Source organism: Taeniopygia guttata, chromosome 26, assembly GCF_048771995.1.
Source record: "Taeniopygia guttata chromosome 26, bTaeGut7.mat, whole genome shotgun sequence".
In the NCBI taxonomy this organism is placed as follows: Eukaryota; Metazoa; Chordata; class Aves; order Passeriformes; family Estrildidae; genus Taeniopygia; species Taeniopygia guttata.
In genome coordinates this window covers 4,616,125-4,637,470 of record NC_133051.1, presented here as the reverse complement: position 1 = coordinate 4,637,470, position 21,346 = coordinate 4,616,125, and the positions used below count along the sequence as shown (strand labels likewise).

At 50.0% G+C, this 21,346-nt stretch overlaps 1 protein-coding gene across 1 annotated transcript in view; it reads left to right on the top strand.

Moving 5' to 3' along the window:
* LGR6 (leucine rich repeat containing G protein-coupled receptor 6) overlaps window positions 1-21,346 on the top strand; it is a 153,483-nt gene that overhangs the window by 44,217 nt on the left and 87,920 nt on the right. The window contains exon 2 of the mRNA XM_041721290.2: window positions 10,862-10,933. Within this exon, the coding sequence (XP_041577224.2) occupies window positions 10,862-10,933 (72 nt within the window). The remainder of the gene's footprint in view (window positions 1-10,861; window positions 10,934-21,346) is intronic.

Sequence of the window (21,346 nt, the reverse complement as noted above, 5' to 3'; positions counted from 1 at the left end):
TCTATCCTTGTGCTACACCTCCCTGCTGGTGGAGAGTATAACCTGAGCTCAGGGCACCTCAATCCATGATGAACTGCACAGGCATGGGGTTCTTATTCCCCACAAGCCTTCCCCTCCTGTCCTGTTCCTCTCAGCCATTCTGCTCAGGGGAGAACCCTGCTGACCTGGCTGCTGGGGTTCAAAGCATAGAGACACAGCTGGGATTGAAAGACAAAGAGACACAGCTGGATTGAAAGAAAAAGAGACACAGCTGGATTGAAAGAAAAAGAGACACAGCTGGATTGAAAGACAAAGAGACACAGCTAGATTGAAAGACAAGAGACACAGCTGGACTGAAAGACAAGAGCCACAGCTGGGAGGTGTCTCTGCCAGCTCTGGGCTGTACACAACCATTGCTCTTTGCTTGCTCAGAGTTTTGGCCAAGTCTTTTGGGACTGGATGCAGCTCTCCCTAGGGGCTCTGAGTGCTGTTGGGATAGCCTGTGGTGTCACAGACATCCCTGTGGCACAATGCAGGGCCCCCAGCCCCTGTGCCTGAGCACAGCTCAGAATCAAGACCAGGCTTCCCTCAGTGCCTTTCCTGCAGTGCCTGGCACCTGCAGGGCCCCAGGATGGTAACTTGCTTGTGGGCAGCAAAGGATCCCCCTGCAATGCCCAGGGGAACCAGGCTTTTCTCTGAGGAAGATTCCTAGAGCAAAAACTGCTCATCATCAAATGCAAAAATTTCCAGGCAACAGAGATGTGGTAGAATTTTTTGAATGAAAACATATTGGAGATGTTTGAATCTGAAGTGAAGGATTTTGTTTCAATTGGGGTTTCATTTTACTTTTGATTTTTCTAAATTCAGCCTCGGGTTAGTTTATGCAGGTGCTGCCTGTCATTAAATATTGCATTGTCATGGCTTGGCTTTTAGTGAATGAAATGTTTTGATGTGAGCATAAACCATTTCAATCAGCCATTCAGACATTTCCAACTACAAAATTTATCCGATTTGGTCCCCTGTAAGATGTTTCCAAATTTTGCCTACTTCCAAGTAGTGACAGGCACAAACTGCACTAAGATCCAGCAGTGTACCTACTCCAACCCTCCAGTTCTCCTTTACTGTTTACAGAAACAGGACAGAGGTGGCTGCTCTGGGCCAGATGTGCAAGGAGCTCTTGCACAAATTAATGGTGGGCACCACAGAAAGAGTGCACGAGGGCTTTCAGCTCCCAGTAGAGGTGGAACTCCCTAATTCAAGTACTGCCTTCCCTTAGACTTCCAGCTGGTACTTTTCCAGAATATGTGGGGGTAAATCTGCTTTGTGCAGAGCTCGTGCAGTCAAAGGAAGAGTGTGAGTGACAGTGGCTACAGGAGCCCCCAGTGTGCAGCTGGAAGCATGTCTGTGGCAGCAGTGTGCAGCCTCCACCTTCCTCCCCTCAGCCTGCTCCTGAAAGGAGACCCAGAGCTCTCAGCAGATTCTCTGGCCTGGGTATGGGCAGCAAGGTGGTCTGAAACCAGTCCCAGCCTAGTACACACCAAGGAAGCACTTTGGTGATTGGGTCACACGAGGTATCCAGCACAGCCAGCCTGTCACTCTCAGGTGTTTGCTCCTGGAAATTCACCAAGAGCCTCTGGGAGCCACAAGAAGACAACTTTCAATAACCTCTGCTTGTGTGTTGCCCTCAACCTGCCTGGACCCACTGGCTGATCCTGGGAATCAGTGATTTAGGCACCCTTGAGCCAGATGTAGCACTGAACAATCATCCTGAATAGTCACAGAGAGATTTATTCTATGTTAATTTGTCATGTATTTTTGTCTTTTGTCTGTATAGAGAGTCTCTATAAAGTTCTTTACCAGCAATTTGTACATAAAAAGTACATCCTCCTCCTGCATCAAACCAGCATCAGGCCCTCTGTCACACCCTCCTCACTCATCTCCTGCAAGCAGAGGAGCCCTGCTATCTGCATGTGTACATGGACCCAGATCCTTACACCCTGTTCCACCCCCTGTTCCTGTCTGTTCATCAGTGTCTGCTTTTTTAGTACTCTTCAACAAGCCTTGCTCTCCAGGTGGATCAGTTCTCTCCCAGGAACATTTCCATAAAAACTAACTGCTGTTCCCACCATGTGGGCTCCAGGAGTGGTGGGACCACCGTGCAGGTGGCACCAGGTGGGCTGTAAATCCCTCGACTCTGAGCACTGGGGTAAACTGCCCAGAGAGGTGTGGGAGCTGTGGGCAGGACCTGGAGCAGGCAGGGCAGGCTGTGGTGGGTAAGCTGCTTTCTGAGGCACTGTGATACCAGAACATCTCCAGACTGCTGACGGGAACCTGTGCCAGGCTGTTTCTGGCTGCCCAGAACAGCCCTGTGGCTTAAAACCATCCCTGGCTGACCTTGACCTGCTGTCCTGCTTCCAGAACTGGCTTAATTTTTGCAGTATTTGGGAGGGGACACATTTCCAACCCTCATTTGGTTTCAAGGACACTTGCATGGGGAATGCTATGGATGCACCAGTTGTGTTGGTTTGAAGTTTGCTGCTTGTTATCTTTTTCAAAAGGCTTTGGCTGGGCAGCAAAGAGGAAGATGCTCCCGAGTTCACCTTTAGCTGTTCTGGGTTAAGAGAATACTTCCTCCCACAGGAGGAATTTTGTCCCCAAAAAGTCTGGCAAGTGAGGACCTGCAGTGCAGCAGAGAGCTGGAGGAGGACAGGGAACAACCCCAGGCTCTGGACACAAGGGGATGCGAGGTTCTTTTCATGGATCTAGAGGAGACTTTAGCTGCCAAAACTCAGGATGTTGCTGGGCTGTGGCTGCTCCAAAGGACATGGTGGGAAGAAAGGACATATACTTGCAATCCCATTTTTCTTGCTTTAACAAGGTGTCCCTTGCTCTCATTCAGGCCCCAATATTTCTTTTCAGTTTAGAGGTTCTTTAGATTTGATGTACTCATGCTAATGAAAATATTCAGGTTGACCCAGCTCTTCCACTTGCCAACTCTGAACGCCATTAAGTTAGACTAACATGTAAAAAACGTTTTAAAGAGGTTGAGAAGTCCTGCTTTGACATTTTCTGGATAGAAAGCATTTTTCTTTTCAAATTACTTCTGGTTTAGAATGTCCTTTCTGGGATGATTTTTTTTAATGTCAACACTAGTGGGAGGAAAAAACAATATGCTTTTTATTATTTTGATCAACCCAAACCAATTCCTTGTGGGCATCTCTTTCATGGCAATCACCAAAAACATGAACTCGCAGAATGGTAACACAAAAGAAAAATTGTGCTTCTTGCCCAACATCCAACTCGGAGCAGACTGCTGCACTGGCTGCTCGGCCTGGAAGGTGAGAGGGGCTCTGTCAGCCTCACCCTCAGTTTGGTGTGGGAGATTCCCCCTCTCCAGCTCTGTGTGATGGGCACAGAAGCCACCACGGCACTCGTACAGGCCAGAGGGTGTCAGTGCCTGTCGTGCTCCTCAGGGCTACATCCAGCCAGACAATCTGCTCCTGCCTCCTCACAGCACAAGGGCTTTCCCCTGGGATTGTCGTGTTCCTTGGGAGCCAGGACAGCTACCGACAGAAGACAGAGCCCAGGAGAAAAATCTCCATGAGTTCAAGGAGCGTTTGGACAACTCTCAGGCACATGGGGAGATGCTTGGAGCTATCCTGTGCAGGGCCAGGAGTTGACTCCATCTTTGTGGGTCCCTTCCAGCTCAGGATATTTTATGATTCTGTGATTCTATGACACACTGTGCAAAATTCACAATTTTGCCTATTTGGAAAGAGTGCCTTATGTTCTGATCCAAGTCTTCATTTCTGCCCCTGGCACAGGGCTGATGTTCTCATCCCTCTCTCCTCCATCTGGCTGCAGCGTGTCCTGCCAAGTGCCCTGAGCTTCCACCTGCCCTGGGCTTGCACCCCACACCCTCCTGTCTCCTCTGCCCTTCCCCTGGCAGCCCCTGTGGTGGGGTGGGATCTGCTGACAGCCCTGACCTGGCAGAGGGTTTCTAGAAGTGATTTCTTCTGGTTCTCACACCAGCCATTCCCGGGGACAGAAAGGCATCACTGCCCTGCTCAGACCCTTCCTACTCCCACTGGAGGGCACCTGGCACAGGGCAAAGCCAGGGCAGGTACAGGATGAGATGCAGGAGGAGCAGCCAGAGTGGCAGAGCTTTACTTGCCAAGGGTCACCGTGCTCTGCGCAGACCCAGCTTCTGGTACAGGAATGGGCTTCGTCTCACCCTGGCAAACTGGCCTTGGCTGAGACTTTATTATTGAAATATTGTGGAGATCTGGGATAGGGCCTACACATGGGGGATGATCTAAGATGACTGATCTATTTTCAGACGTGGAGAGGTGGGAGTAGAAACACGTTCTTCTCTTGCCCATTGCAGTGATACGGGATTGAAGCAGTGCTGGTGCCTCCAGATATGGTGTGATGTAAATGAGCTCTTAGTGCTTTGATCTCTTTATCTTCCCTTTCTCCTTCTCTTTATAGAGACTACCTTTAGTGTAGTTTTCAACCTGCAGGCTTTTAGGAAGAATTTCAGCTGGTTCTATGGCTCCAGGTACCATTCTATCCTCAGCCCCAGCTTTGCCCCAGGCAATTCAGGCATTTTGTGGTGACCTTGGAGATTTCAAGATAAAGAGGAAAAGAGATAGTGAGAACCTTTATGAATCACTCTAGTATAATCTGAAGTATTTCTGAAACCATCATTTATTGCCTTTGGGCTTCTTTTCTGGTGGTGTAACTGTGCATTTTTACTGGATGCTAATGAGAGTGGCCAGGAGAGAGGCACAGACAGTGCTTAGCACCCAGGGATTTCAGGGTGTTTCATTCCTTACCAGAGCAGGCCTAGTGCTGGGCCTTTCCAGGATAGAGATGGGAATTTTGGTCTGGTTTGCTCAGCTCCACTAGAAATGCTGGACTGGGAGGCCTTAATACTGTAATTGTGCAACTAATTAATCAAAAGGATACCAGGTCATTAGCTTCTCCTCACAATCACAAAAATTTATGTTCACCTGCCTGAGTGTAAGGAAGGAGTTTTTTATGGTGCAGGAAGCCACATGTTCAGCACCAAAAGCAAGAGGAGCTGGGTTGAGCCTGGGCTGGGAAGAGAACACATTAATATCCTGAACATCTTGAAAAATATGAACATATTCATATAGCAGAGCAATTTAGGGGCTAAGAAGACAGTCACCATCCAGGATTCTTAGCAGCTTCCTGTAGGCTCAAACCAGGATCTCAGTCAGATTTGTCCTTTGGGGTGACTTTGCCTCCTTACAAACAGAGAGCAAGATGTCCATTTCCCAAAATACTGAAAGTCTTGTCCAGTGACTCGGGCCGTGTCTGTCATCATTTCCAGCTGTAGCTACACTCACTGGATTTCACAGAGGCACCAGGGAAACCAGAAGCCCATGGAGTGCCCCACTGTGGGCTCTGGGAAGGTCCAGGAACAGCAACCTGAGCTTGCAGAAACCTTGCAGAACAAATTCTTGAAGGCAGCTGCAAGAGCAGGAAGACACAGGCTTCTTGCTCTGCTGAGTGACACAGGGACCCATGGAGAGCACCTCAGGGGACTGGAGCTAAAGACCAGACTTTCTGCCCCTTTGGAGTAGACAGAGGAATGTCTTCTCCCAGCCACAGGGAGGAGTTGCTCTTTCTGTAGGAGAATCTCTGCCAGCTGTGCAATTTTCTACAGACAGAGGCACATCTGGCTCTGAGGTCTCTCTGCTTGGCCTCAGACAAACCCCACCCCTGCAGTTTCCCCTTCAAACCCTCCTGGCTGAGCAGACCTGGTCCTGTTGTACTGCTAAAGGGGTTCAACCTGTGCTGCTTTAGGTCTGTTGGCTTCTGCTTGCATGAACTCCCACTGCAGCCCATTTCTGAGGAAACACTTTGCCTTGTGCCTGGGAAGACACACCTCAGGAGCTGTGGGGCTCGTGGGCAGGGCTCACCTTCCCCCAGCGTTGTGGGCAGCTTTAGATGCCTTGGGTTTGTGAGAGGCATCAATCCTGCTGTTCCTAGAGGAACATCCTGGGCATGTTGCTCAGGCCTACCTCAGGGAAGGCTTGCAGGGTGTTCTGTGCAGCCCTCTTAGAGCAGCATAAAATCCTGCCCTTTTGGCCCAGAACATGCAGGTCCACCAAACCCTGCAGGCACCTTCTGTGCCTCCTCCCAGAGGGGCTGCACGCTCCCCACGGTGACATCCACGGCCCCATGGCTCAGGGCACACCACCACAGCCTGCCCCAGCAGTGATGCCAAGGAAAAACCCCTTTGATCTTTAAAGTTCATAGCACCCCTGAGCTAAAACTCTGTGCTCCCCATCTCACAGCAGGGTTGGAGAGCGTGGCAGGCAGTCCCAGCACCGTGTGTGTGTCACTTCATTTTTTGGTAAGGGAGATCAGCTAATCAGTGAATAATCAAAGGTTGTTCATGAAAGAAGGTGACATCAAAGCAAATAATTTAAGGAACCCCTCGAGGGCCGGAGGAGTTGTAAGGTCTGAGGCTGAATCACATGAGCTCAGTTTCCATGAACTGTGTCTCAGTTTTCCTGCAGGTACAAGTTAGAAATGCTTACAATAAATGTTTAGAATTAGTTGGGGAAGGGGGGAAAGTTAAATCACACTAATTATAGCCATGATGGCTTTGGTGCAGTGCCATTTGAAAGCACAGGTATATTCTACACCTAATGCAAGAGGCATTAAAAGGCATTGCTTCTTGGGTAAGCGGGGTGATACGAGAGCAGAGTTTCAGTTTTGGGAACAGCAGAGTAGTTCACTCTACTGGCAGCATTCCAGACAGCAGCCATGAAGGATGGTTTGGCAGCAAAAGAATTCCTGCTTCTATTTGATATTTGGTAGAGAAGACAGACAGGCCAGTCACTGGGGAAGGAGGAACAGGGGAGCTCTGGGACAGGAGGGGTTGGCTCGTCCCAGAGCACCACTGCTGAGTGGTGTCATGAACTCAAAAGCAATAATCTGGACAGTTCCTCTGCAGGTCCTACACTGCAAGCCTGGGTGAAGCTGCAGCACCCCATTTCTTTTCCCACCTTTCTGACTTCTTTTAGAGTTAAGGGACTTTGAGATTTGAATAATTTGTGCATTTCTGTACTGCCTGCTCTAGTACAGACCTCACCTTTGGAATGGTTTCTCCAGTGCAAATGACAAGAGCCATGCACAGACATGAGTGACCCAGCACTTGTTTGGCTTCCCTGGATGCTCAGTCACTCAGAAGAGAGCCCTAGCTTGGAAAGCCAAGGTCACTGACACAGCTGAGAAAGTCAGAGGAGCCCCTAACTCATTTATCCATGGATCCCTATTTATTCTGCTAGATGCTGCAGAAAAAATAATCCAACAAGGTTCAAATACTGTGGGCTCCTTTTACATTAACTGAATGTGGCTGATTGAAGTAACCACCCCCAAACACTCGAAGAGATAAACAGCTTCTCTGATTGCTCTGACAGGAAGCATTTCCACCCTTGCATGTGTTGGGGATGTACATAACATAAGAAACCTTACTAAGAGGAAAATCACAAGCTTGGGAAAACACAGCAACAAGTCAACAACATCTTTAAATGAGTAATAAGTCAAATATTTACTCCCACAACACTTCAGGCAAGAATCCTGTGCCTCAGCTTTCACACAAGCATGGACAGCCTGTGGAGAAACACCTCGTACTTTTGTGGCTAGAAAAATCACTGGGTCCAGGGCTGTGCTTGGGAAGTTTATTTCCAACCCTTGGAGGAATTTGTTCTTCCTTCACACCATTTGTCCTTGCACATTCCATGCTGTCCTCACACCACAGCCAGGCCAGGAATTCCACCACACCAAGTCGGGTGTGATGTCCCCTGCTCTGGAGGGGCTGGTGGGGCGTCCCTGCAGGATGTCACACTGGGGAGTTAATGGCAAAACTGAGTCCCTGGAACTTTTTCCTTGCTGGTACACCACTGCCAGGATTTGCCCTTTCGGGGTGCTCTTTTCAGGGCTGTCAGTGTAGCTGTATTACACTTGAGTCCTGCAGGACTGCAAACCACCAGAGTGTTCAAACAGCCAAAACATCAGTGACTTTAAAATACAATTACTCAAAATATTTTCTATGTAACAACCTTGAAAACACAGGCTGGGCTCTTCTTCACTGCCCAAAGAAATGGTGGGAGAGAGCCCCTTGTCTCAGACCTGCCCATGGCCAGGAGCTCCAGGGCTGCAGGGTGGGAGGGAAGGGGGATTTTAAAGGAAAGCCACCTGCTGTGGAGATGTGAGGCTGCCAGAGTGATGGGACAGTGACATCTCTCCTTTGCCTTTTGGAAGATTTTTTTCAGAAACCAGTGTATTTTGTTCCTTTTAGGTATGGATCAGGGCAGGGGGAAAGAAGTGTCCATGGCCAGGTTGGACAGGGCTTGGAGAAACCAGGGAGAGTAGAAGGTGTCCCAGCCATGGCAGGGGGTGGAACAGATGAGCTTGGAGGTCCTTTCCTGCCCAGACCATCTGGGATTCTAAAAGATATTTGACCTCTGATATCCTCAGCCCCCTACAGCCCTGCTGCTGTCTGGGACTGATGAGTCCCATCCTGATGAGTCCAGACTGATGAGCATGGACATCCCTGCAGCCACCACCCACCCAGGTGTCCAGCTGTCCCCATCACACCTGGGCAGTACCTGGGCACACAGGAGGCTGTTCCATGAGGCTTGGAAGGTGGCAGCAAGGACTATTCTCTACACTGCCAGCAGAAGGCAACTTAAGAAATATACCTCACAGTTTCAAGGAGATCTTGGATGTTTCAGATCTGTGTTTTCATTCACAGTCTTTAATTTTACATTATTTTTCGTTATTTTCACATTGTTCCACAACATGTCAAAACATCAGACAGATTCATTACAACACAAACAGGAGACACTTTGATGTAGGAAAAAAAAAGATGTTTTAATGGGTGCTAAGTAGCAACTGCCCTTGGGGGTTTAAAAATAAAAATAGAAGCAGCACAATATAATATTTTAACCCTTGTATCACAGGATCACCAAAATATAGAATGCAGCATTGCACACAGAACAGTGCAGGCAATAATTTTATTTTGCACTCTTTCTAAAAACAGAATTTTGAATTCTCATAGATTTTTGGCAAGTTTTCTACTACTTTGGAGAAGAGAAAGTTATAAAGGAAAAAGTAAACTTCTCCAGGAGTATTTTTCAAAAGGGCTCACAAAAGTGCATGATTTTGTCACAGGACACCTCTCGAGAGAATATGAAAGACAATTTCCAACCTTCCTGATGTATCACCTGCCTCCACCAATGCCAAACAGAGCTGGTTAGAACATGGTGGTTTGGGGTTTTTTGTGGAAATGATCAAAATGGAGAAGCCTATGCCCCCCAGGTGTTCTGCTCTTTACCAGCAAAACTCCAGCATTTTTTTACTGAGGAATACAAAGACATTGCAGTAAATTTTTCAGTGAACTCCTTTTTCAGTGAAGCAATTTCCTAGCCAGAGCCCAAAGCCAGCTGAGATGCTCTGGATAATTTGCTATGTGACCTGTGAGATCTCAGGCGCTCTGAGCAGGTGGAACAGCTCAGGGAGGTCTCTCTTGTAATGCTGGGGGGGCTTTTCTCCTTTGTGCTTCTGTCCTTGTCCTTGGCACGAGCCTCCTCCCAATGCCAAGACATTCCCAGTGCCACTGGGAGGACAGGGAACGTCCTTCCTCAGGCTCACAAGTCTGTGGGGTTTACAGAAGGACAGAGTAAATAAATTGCCTTTATTTTGTTGTTGTTTCTCCTCATTTTCCCATCACACCCATCAGGCTGTGCTATTCAGTGCAAGGAGGAGCTGAGCTGTGCCCTGTCTGTGCAGTGACAATGAGCAGCCCCTTCTGCCTCCCACGAGGCTCTCCAGCAGCCAGATGCCACTGCCCACATTGCTTTGCTGACTAGGGGGTATGCCTCATCTATTCCCATTGGGTTTAACCACACCAGCTTTTAATTCAGCCTCATCTCACCTCCTAGCGTTACAGGTCAGTGCTCCCTTCTCACCTGGACACAGGCTGGGGTAAGCAGCATGGGTTTCTTCACATGCAGCTGCTCATGAGGGCAGGGTTGCAGCTATCAGACTCCAAGAACAGCCTTGAAACATCCTTGTTTTCTCCAAATAGCAGCTTGTGTATTGAATCAGCCAGGACAGACTCAGCTGCTCTCACACCCTGAGATGGGGAGAGCTCTGCACAGGCAGCTCACGGTGACTGTAACGTGCAGGGCACTTCAGAACCACCCTGGAGCCTCTGGCTACCAGCACAGCCTCCTCCAGAGGCTCTACTGCAGCCCAGGCAGAGGAGATGAGCCTTTAGCTGGAGATGGCAGAGGGAGACAAGCACAATCAGCCAGGTTCCTTCCACCTCCTGACATCAGTTTGTCACCCACAGAGCCAACCCCTGCCCCTCCTGGTGTGGTTCTCTCGTTTGTACAGTGTAGAGAAAGCCAGTCCAGTGGGATGGACCCTTTCTCTCATGGGCTGCAGATGTCTGTCCACACACTGGAAAATCTCCCCGTGGGGGCTGGCATGGCCATGGTGACAGAGAGATGCTGTCCTCTTCCAGTGTCACGGGGCCTCCTGTTCATTCTCCAAAACTTGTGCCTATGCTGTTGGGAAATGTCCTAACTTGCTTCATAACTTGGAGAAGCTCAGGCAGACCACCCTGAAGGAGGCAGCTCTCTCTGGCTACTCCTCTCCATCCCTCTGCAGGCAGAGCCCGGGCTGTGATCAGATGTCAATGCTGAAATGCTGTTTGCAGAGGCCTCTCACCCTCCCACTTAGCAGAGAGGGGCCACAGAGCCTGGCACTGAGGTGCATTCTATGCAAACCACTGCGTGACTGATCAGAAACCTCTGTCTTTGCTTCCTGCCAGAGACCTGAGCATGAACAACATCAGCCAGCTGCAGCCCAGCGCGCTCCGGCACCTGCGCTTCCTGGAGGAGCTGTGAGTAGGGGCTGGGGACGGGCAGGGGGTGCTGGGGGGGCTGGGGGGGCACTGCAGAGGCTCCTCTGGCACTGCCCACAGCTTCCAGTGCTGTTCCTGCAGCTGCAGGCTGAGGTGGGAGCAGACTGCGTGCTGGGACAGGGTTTATTTTCTGCTCCAGCTTAGGGGTTTCACTGAGGTCATCACCTTCAGGCTGAGGTGGTGCGTGTGCCAAAAGCCAAAATAAAAGAGGACCTAATCTCTCAGTCAAAAATCAACCCTGCACCCTAGAGCAGAGCCAGGCAGCAGAGATCTTCACTCACCCTTCAGCAGACAGGGTCCCCCTCACAGCCTCCTGCAGCCCAGAGACACATTAACCCCTGGCACTTCACCATCTGGGTGAAACCTACCCTGCACAACAGAAGTCCAAAAAGTTCTCCCCATAGGCTGAGATGTCCCTCCATGCACCAGTGTGCACTGAGGTCTGAACAGACACACTCAGACACAGCAGCAGTCTCAGTCCTGGGGATCAGCATGTGGCTGTGTGTCAGTGAAGGAGTGGCCCCACTTCTGAAAGTGTGAAAATTACCCAGCAGCACAAGAAACCACTGGAATCCTTTGTGAGCCCCAAAAATGGGAGCCCAGGGGGCAGAATGTTGAGGTTGACCATTTCTGCATGAGTAAATTGCACCTGTATGGTCTTACTCCACTTGACCATGAGAAATACCTCCAGGTGTTATTCTCATGCTGTTGGTACTTTCAACACAACAGCTTCTGTTGGAAAACACAATTTCTTCAAAACAATGTTATTGCATTCATGAAATACTAATATTAATGCTTCATTTGATGTGTGTTGTAAACTTACTGTGTATATAACAGTTACTGCAACTTAATCTGCCTAAATGAAACACTTTCACTTCTCTGAATCAGATCTTGCTGCCACCACAAGGCACAACACTGGCATTTCATAAATTGTATTTTCCAAAATGTCAGAACTACAGATATGACCCTAACGCCTGTGAGGGTGGTGAGATCCTGGCACAGGTTGTCCATAGAACCTGTGGCTGCCCCTGGATCCCTGGAAGTGTCCAGGGCCAGGTTGGACAGGGCTTGGAGCAGCCTGGGCTGGTGGAAGGTGTCCCTGCTCATGGCAGGGGGTGGAATGAGATGATCCTTAAGGTCCCTCCAAATCCAAATCATTGCAGGATTCTGTGATTTTATATTACAGGTTTTTTTCTTCAAATGGTCTTGTAGTTTATAATATAAACAGTTTGCAGTTTATAATATAAAGAGATGGAGTGAAGGTGTTCAGTGTCCTGCTCATTAAGGAGCTGTATCTTACTAAAATTACTTGGCAATTGAATCCAAACTGGCTTGAATTTGAAATCTGTCTGTATTTCAAATTCATTGGAGTTACAAGGACCCAGCCACCCAAGCCCCCTCCCCAGCAGGCATTTCCAGGCTGACAAGGAGGCATTTTTGATCCTGTTTTGGTTTTGGAGCCAGAGCTGCCCACAGAAGGGGGGCTCTTCAGCACTTCGCACCCATCTTGCAGCCTTTCACCTTTCATTTTATCAACATCCATGGCAAAGTGTAGGCACCCAGCACCTTCACTGGGGGTGCTGAGGCTCCTCACACACACAGACCACACTCTGCTGGGTACAATTAGCAGTTGTCTTGCTGCAAGCAACCGTGTCCTGATTACGTCATGTACAAACAGAGCAGCCTCAACCAGCAACAAATAAATATTCATAGGTTCCAAAAGAGCCAGCTTCCCACAGCCAAAAATAATTATGAATGAAATAGGCAAAGGTGAAAAATTTAAAGAGGAAAATCTGGAAAAATAATTGGAAGTCCCCCTTTGGAAAGGACTAACATCATAGTTAGGAGAAGAAATGCAAACTGCAGCATCATACACCTGTGCATAGCGAAGTGCCTGCTTGAATTTGATAGCAGGAAGATAGTAATCCTATTTATGGAAATCAAGTAATTTATATTAAATCAAGCAAGGAAGGATTTTGTATATTATGGCAAATTAAAAGTGATTCTTTCAACAACAACCACTAGACAGGAACAGTTTGTACAGCATTCATAGGGCTGTCATTGACCAATAGTGCAACTTGCCTGGAATTTCCCCTGCTCTTTTCATTTATATCTTCACCAAATTTTCATCCCAAAACATTACATCAGGACCATGACATTCAGGCTGGGATCACCCTCTGTGCCAGGACACGCATAAGAATCAAGCAAACAAATCCTGCTTGTTTAGACATCCTCAAGGGAAGTTTGTTCAGGTTTCACAGCTCAGATATCTGCTGATTTCATCTGCCTGGGACACATTCCCAGTGGCTGCCAGCGTGACATGCACACCAGACCAAGCCCTTTGTCTTCATCCCCATGGCAGAGCTGCCTGTGCTGGGACATGCCAAGTGAGTGAAGAGCAGAAACCCCTGCTGAGCAGTGAGGGACAGCCCAGCTATCCCAAACCCAGCTATCCCAGACCCAGCTATCCCAGACCCAGCTATCCCAGACCCAGCTATCCCAAACCCAGTTATCCCAAACCCAGCTATCCCAAACCCAGCTATCCCAGACCCAGCTATCCCACACCCAGCTATCCCAAACCCAGCTATCCCAGACCCAGCTATCCCAAACCCAGTTATCCCAAACCCAGCTATCCCAAACCCAGCTATCCCAGAGGATCAGCTATCCCAGCTATCAGTAACCCAGCTATCCCAAACCCAGCTATCCCAAATCCAGCTATCAGTAACCCAGCTATCCCAAACACAGCTATCCCAAATCCAGCTATCAGTAACCCAGCTATCCCAAACCCAGCTATCCCAGACCCAGCTATCCCAGACCCAGCTATCCCAGACCCAGCTATCCCAGACCCAGCTATACCAAACCAGCTATCCCAGACCAGCTATCCCAGTGGCAGTGTCTCCTGGGCAGGAGGGAGATCTGCCTGCACTCCTCCTGTAGCCCTCCAGCAGGGAAATACTGACAATAAAGAGGGCTCTGCTGCAGCTCATCTTGGCTGCAAGTGCCTGTCTTCACTTAGATGGAAAGCCTTCAGCAGGTTTCTCATCCCCAGGGATTTTGGGTGGCATTATGGCCCCAGTCTGCCTTCTGCACAGAGTCACAAAGTCACAGAATAGTCTGAGTTGGAAGGGACCCACAAAGATCAAGTCCAACTCCCAGCCCTATACAGCACCATCCCCAAGAGTCACACCTTGGTCCCAAGCATGCTGTTCCAAACATGCTTTTTGAACTCTGTCTGGCCTGGGGCTGTGACCAATTCCCTCCCCTGACACAGTATCAGGCCAATCCCCTGTGTCCTGTCACTGGTCACAGAGAGATCAGTGCCTGCCACTCATCCTCCTCTCTGGGAGCTGAACAGAACAATGCCCCCAGCTGCTCCTCACAGGCTTCTCCTCAAGCCCTTCACCACCTCCACTGCTCTCCTTTGGGTGCTCTCTAATAGTTCAATATCTGCTGGATAAACCAGGTGAATAACAGGTTGGAGCAATCAAAGACAATATTTACAAAATTCAGTTCAAGGTGAACCAAAACTGATGTTCCGGAGCTTTGGTCAACCCCAGAAATTTCTTTTAACCTGAGAGAGAAAAAATTGTTTAGTCTTCACGTTACTTCTTAGCATTTAGTCTTTTACTTTGGGTAAAGCCCTAAAAGATACTGGTATTTCAAATTATATTTGCTTTATTGCCTTCAAGATACTTTAGGTGCTCAAACCTTATGAAAAAAATCAAAGGTTCCTCATCAAAAATATTGCCAATTTCAACCCAGATTTTTAAATCTCCTTTTCAAGGTTCTATGAAATTATCTAATGTTCAGAAACATCCCAGGAACTCTTGACTTTCCTTGTCCTTGACCTATAACCCGTATCATCTTCAACAGTCAGAGGAAGGTCAGGTTCCTCTGGCTCCTTCTCATGGCTCTCCTCTCCTGCCCTCGCCCATGATTCTCTGATTCTTTCTTCTCTCTCATTAGATTTAGCCCCAGTACCCCAGGGTCCCATGGAGGAGAGCTGGTGTTTCACACCTTTCACCACCTCTCCTCCTTCTGTTCCTCTATTTTAGCATCACCCCAGGCTCATCATGAAAGTGAAATTTCACAGAAGTCAGAGATCAGCTGGACTCACGGCTGAGCTTGTGCATGGAGCTGGGATTCAGCCAAGGAAAAGGAATAATGGGAAAGGGGAAGACAGCTGCAGAAATGGGTGGATGAAGCACATGTGTCCCATGCACAACAAAGACAAACATGCCAGGTTTCACTGCTGTGGAGCCCTGCAAATCCTCTGCACACACCCACACTGGGTGAACTGTGAGGAAAAAACCAGAGCAGGGTGGCACGTGAGGGTCCTGAGGACAGCAGAGCCATCAGCCAAGCCCCCTGTGACACCCAGCCAGGCTGTGTCCCACAGGGCATTTCTGCACGGGCTCCTCTCTGCTCTGGACACCACACGTGTCCCCATGGGATCAGAGGGGATGCTGTGGTTAGGGCACAGCTGAGGGTCCAGGGACTGCTCCAGCTCCTCCCTGTGTGGTGTGGGTAATGTTATTTTCATTGCCCAGCAATGAGAGCAGGCCCTTGGGTGGGTCCTGTGGGCCATTTGTTTTTACTGAGAGCTGCTCAGGAAGGTGTTGTGAGTGCAATTAGTTCTCATGCTCAGGGGATGCCCAGAGACCAGACTCTCCAGACTCAGCTGCCTTTGGAGAGGCAATGGGAGAGGGCTCTCAGTGGCCATGCACCAGGCTGTGCTCCCCTCTGGCCCCCAGCCCCCAGCTCCAGAGACAGGAGGGGCTGCACGAGCAGCCCTGGTCCAGTCCAGGCACTCACCAGACCTTCCCTCCAAAGAAAACCTGCACAGATAGAGGTGTTCAGAGCTGGGCCTCACACAGGCAGGGAGCAGCCCAGAGTTTAGTATGTCTCCTCTTTGTTTCTTTCCTTTTTTCCCCCTTCTTTTCTTTCTCTCTTTTTGGCAGCAGGAAGATTGTTTAAAGTTGCTAATAAATTCCAGTTAATGAAGCCTGAAAAGCCAGAGCTGGGAGCCAAGAGAAACAAGAGCAATCAGTACAGAAGGAATAGAAAGAGATCTTGAAAGCCGGCCTGGGAATAATAACATGTTGAAATGTGTTCGCCGGCAAGGGCTTTGTTACCATGCTTTGAATCCAAGCACGAGCGCTCGGTGCCAAGAAGAGAAACTGCAGCCAAAGGCAGGTGTTCATTGCCATTCACCTCTTGCTTCGGGGCACAGCGGCAAGATCAGACCCCTTCCCAGCCACTGGCTCTTTCACCTGCCTCTGCTGGGGCCCCGAGGGCAGAGGGACTCACCCTCACAGGGAGTGCAGCGCGGCAGGCTCAGCACCACACGCTCAGGACCCACTGTCGCCTTCTCTGCCAGCCTGGGCACCAAGAAATAGCATAAAAGCAAAGTGAAATAAAATGCAGGCATGCGTGCTGGGAATGTGAATGCAGCAGCCCTCTTCTCCTGCCTTGCACCAGTGAGGGCACCCCCTTCTCACTCCCCTTCCCATGTGGGTCCAATGGAGCCATCACAGCTTATTGGGCACCAGAGCTGTTCTTGGCTGCCCTTGCCTGTGGTTAGAGCACCCCCACCCCCTCATCAGCTTCCAGGCATGTGGAACATCCACTCTGGGGGGCTGTGCAGCACAGGCTCTCGCTCCAAGGCAATGTCTCTCTTGGAGGAGGCAGCACTGTAGTGATGCTGGCAGTGGGCATGGCTCCTTCGGGAGTGACAGCTCCTCCATGGCACGGCGCTGGCATTTCTGGGCAAGGCTCACGTGTGCTGGCACTGTGAGAAGCTGGTTCTGGAGCAGTGCAGTAACCTGTCTGAAGTAGGGGACTCCTGAGAGAAGCTTTGGTGGGTTTCCATGACACATCAGTCCGGACAGGTCTCTTATGGAGACACAAATGCTTGTAGGGCCATGCCCTTGTTTGGCTACGCTGAGATTTGGAGGCACAATCACTGCTCCCTTGGTAGTCACCTTGCCTGGCACAGCCCCCTGTTTCCAGGTGGCTGTAGCCAAAGAGCTGCAGCTCTGAATTCTTGGCCTCTGTGGTTCCCCCAGGAGTCTGCACGGCTCCTGTGCAGAGAAGACACCAGGTACAACTTGTTGGCAAAAAGAAGACCAGCTCTGATTGATCCAGGACTTTCTGTCCCCCTGGTTGGCACCAGTCCTTGGCAGAGGATGGTTTGCTCATCAATTCAGTGGGTGAGCAAAAGCACTGAGAGGGTTAAAGGATATTTCCTCTGATGAAGCCTTCCAAAGCTCATCCCTGTGCATGGGCTGAGGGCTGAGCTTAGCACTGGCTAAGGTGCAGGTGAGGACAGGACAGAAGGTCTTCTAAGGGGTTGTCTATCATGAACATTGACCAATGAGGCCAAAATATTGCAGCTGCCTGAATCAAATTCAAAATGTTTTGAAAATTTAGAGATTTTCATTCTATTTCTACTTCATTTAGACCAAGGAGAGCATTCAGCAACTGAAAAATCCTTGCTAGTTGGGATAGCTGGCTCCAGTTTTCCTGCAAACTGCTTTCCATATGACTAACTATATTTTGGGGTACCCCAAGTGGGGCACCAAAAGTAGAAGAGAGTCAAAAGTGAAAACTGCTCTGAAGGTTTGGAGGGAGCAAACAGAAAACCTTTGCAGTTTATAATATAAAGAGATGGAGTGAAGGTGTTCAGTGTCCTGTTCATTAAGGAACTGTAGCTTACTAATATTACTTGGCAAATGAATCCAAACTGGCTTGCATATGAGCATTCATGTGGGTTGAAAACTGGCTTGAGGACCATAAACAAAAGAACAAATGCGATCAATCTATCGAGTTGGAACAGGTATTCGAGGGGGGTACAGCGAGCAGGGCTGGAAACAGGCACAGTCTTCTCCTCAGGGATGGAGTGAGACAGCAAAGACCACATTAGAGGCATCTTCAGGAGATACCAGACTAGGACCAGCTGCAGATTCCTGTGTGAGAAGGAAGAGTCCAGGCCTGGCCCTTTGCTCAAATGCACCGTGTTTTCACTTGTTGATTTAATTGGCTTCATTCCTGCTTTGCACCAGCACAAGAACAAACTCAGGCATGACACGGGGCCTGTGGTCCCCTGTGTGCCCAGGGGAAGGCCCAGGCTTGGCATGATGACACTGTTTAGGCAAGAGCATGGAGTGTCTGGGCACACTGCCTCGAGAGGGTGAGTGCTTGAGAAACCAACCCCAGCAGGAGATCAAAGGGGCGGCCGACGTGCTCAATAAAAGTTTGGCAAGGGGAGAATTTCACTGGGATATGGACACACATGTTTGTCCTGTCCTGCCAATGGGCAATGTTCCTGCCTCCTAATGTGAGTGATAAGAGCATCACCGAGCTGCCTGAGCACCTGACATGAGCGATCTTGCCCAGCACAGCCTTCGGGCGTGCCATGGAAATTGTAGCATGACCAAGAAGCCCAGGATACAGGAGGGTTGAGCCTGTGGTAACTGAACAGCAGCAACCATACAGTGGTAAACCATGAGTTTGTTCCAACTTGGAGTGTATTGGGAATGCAGATCAAAGCCTGGAGGAATGTTCCCAGAAATCACGGGAGTGGTGGAAGGGGAGGCGGCGGGGGGGCAGAATCTAAAATCCACCACGAGCTTTCTGAAGCAAGCCAGCCATATCCAGCTGTCACCCTCTCCTTCTACCTGCCTCTTCTCTCCTTCTTCTATCAGCCACTTTAAATCCAGAGCTTTCTCTTTTTCCCAACCCTATGTCACAGTGTAAACTTCAGGAGAGCAGGACATAGCACTGAATCAAGTCTGTCCTAAAAACAGCCCTGAGCAGGCCTAGAGCCGAGTTCATGTGCTGTGAACCAGAATTTCAGCCCTGCAAGAATAGCTCCTGTTCCCTGTGCTTCAGGGAAAGGCAGTGCCTTTCTGTCCTTCTTGGTAGGGTTATTTGCCCCAAGCCTCCTCCACAGAAGGAGTAAATTAGAGCTGTCTCAGGGGATGTCACACTGGCAGCATCACTTCAAATGTTATTGTTCCATTTTAAATGGAAAGGAAGGAACCGTTTCCTGCGTTTCCTGTGGGATCTGAATTCGGCAGATATATTCAATGGATGCCTGTCTGCCAAGCAGGGGAATTTCTGGAGAGTTTGAGGGAGAGGGACAGAGGGAACCAAGCACTTGGAAGACTGCCAAGTGACCATGGACAGAGGAAGGGTCACACACACGAAGACTTTTATGTCTTGGATCTCTTACATGAACTGGTAGAGGAGCTAATGACATGAAAACAAAGGATGGTCAGGAAGATGCTCCAAGAACTGGAGTCTCTCTGCTCTGCAGTCAGGCCGGGAGAGCTGGGGGTGTTCATCTGGAGATGAGAAGGCTCCAGGGAGACCTCAGAGCCCCTTACAGGGCCTAAAGGGGCTCCTAGTACCAAGGGGCAGGAGTTTGGACAAGAGTCTGTAGGGACAGAACAAGGGGGAATGGATTCCCACTGGCAGAGGGCAGGGTTGGATGGGATATTGGGAAGGAATTGTTCCCTGTGAGGATGCTGAGGCCCTGGCACAGGGTGCCCAGAGAAGCTGTGACTGCCCCATCCCTGGGAGTGTCCAAGGCCAGGCTAGATGGGGCTGGGAGCCTGGTCTGGTGAAAGGTGTCCCTGCCCATGGCAGGGAGTGGAACAGAATGAGCTTTAAGGTCCCTTCCTACTCTAACTATTCTGTGGTTCTATGACATGTTTCCAGTGGTCACCCTTGACAGGACACCCCAAGAGGCTCACCCATTCCTGATCTGTTCTTGGACAGGTGGCACAGCCGTGCTCCTCTGCTGGAACACCTGGCTACCACCCCCAGCATCATGCAGCTCCCTGTCCTGGGAGGTCTAGCAAACCTCCAAGCCCACACCTCCAGATCTTGTGTGCATGCCCCAGCCATGCAGCCCTCTAGGAAAGTGAAAACTCAGCCTGTGTGCACAAACACAGACATGTCCCACCTCCCAGTCCCTGCACAGAAGTGGGCAGAGCCCATCTTGGACCCCAGTGGCACTGTCAATTGACTTGGGAGCAGAGTTCAGAGAAGTGGTTGTGGTTGGTGCTTCCCTTTGTGCCTGCGCCTGGCTTGGCATGAACCCCTAACCCTAGGGAGAGGATCTGGGCTGCCTTGGTGGCAGGGAGGAGGTAAAGCTGTGGAGAGAAGAGCCAGAGCCCAGAGTCGAGCCAGGGAGAAGGCACAGTCTGCAGGTGCAACATGGCCAAGGCCAGAAACATTTGCAGCAACGGTGAGGCATGGGGCCTTACCTGGGGGATGCTTTGGGCCTCCAAATTCACCTGAGGCAGGACTCACTGAAACCAGGGCATCTACCACAGAGTTATCTCCTCCCTTATGTCCTGTGTTACACACAGTGCTGAGATGCCACAAGCTGGCTCTGCATGTGTCCCACCAGCATCTGTGGGATGGTGGCTCCCCACCACCCTTCTGAGGCCAGCAGCCCCAGCCTGGGCTGCGTTTAAGCGTCACATTCCTCTCCTGCTAATCCTGGAGGTCCCAGATCCATTTAGGGACCTGGCGAACACTCAAACACACCCAGGAAAGTGAACAGAGAGGCACGGAGCTGCCAGAAAAGGCACATTTAGCCCGCAGTAGGTGTGAGCTGCCAGCAGCCCTGAGCTGCGGGGAGGTGAGGACAGACAGAGCCAAGTAGGAGGATGCAGGGAGCAGGCTGAGGATGCCGTGCAGGAACACCTCCCCTCCAGGCAAGCACTCCAGCCTCCCGGACAACACTCCCTCCCATGTGGAAATCAGCAATCAAAAGGAGCAATTACCCCAAATCACAGCCCCTAAGTGACAAATAGCCCAGCCTGCCAGGCAGATCATGTGCTGCAGGAGGCAGGTTACAACCTGCTCACACACATTAAAGAGACGACCCTGTGCTGTTTATGCTGTCAGAGGCCTAATTATGGGAGCGATTTTCTCCAGATTCCCGAGGGGAGAGACGGGGAGGGAGAGCTCAGGCACCCACACACGCTGGCTCTGCCACAGGTGAGCACGGCTGCCCAAAACACCTCGGTCCCCTCGGTGACCTCTGCAGAGCCCTGGCTCCCCTGCACTCTGCTTCCACCAGCACTGCACTGCTCAGCCTCCACACCTGACTCCTTCCCCAACAACATGCCTAAAAAGAAACCAGCTTTGCCAAAGTTTAATAAATCTGTGCCCAAGCTCTTGGGCCTGGTTTGGACTTTCTGTGAGAGTGAAGATGAGCTTGGTCAGAAATTATGTTAACTTTCTCTGTTTTGGAGATGCAATATTCCACTCCAAGGCAAGTAGACCAGTTTGTTGCCCAATTTTAGTAGCAATGTAGGGTCTTAATCAGGATGTTGAACCTGTCTTTATAATTTCTGGCTGATGGGTGCTGGG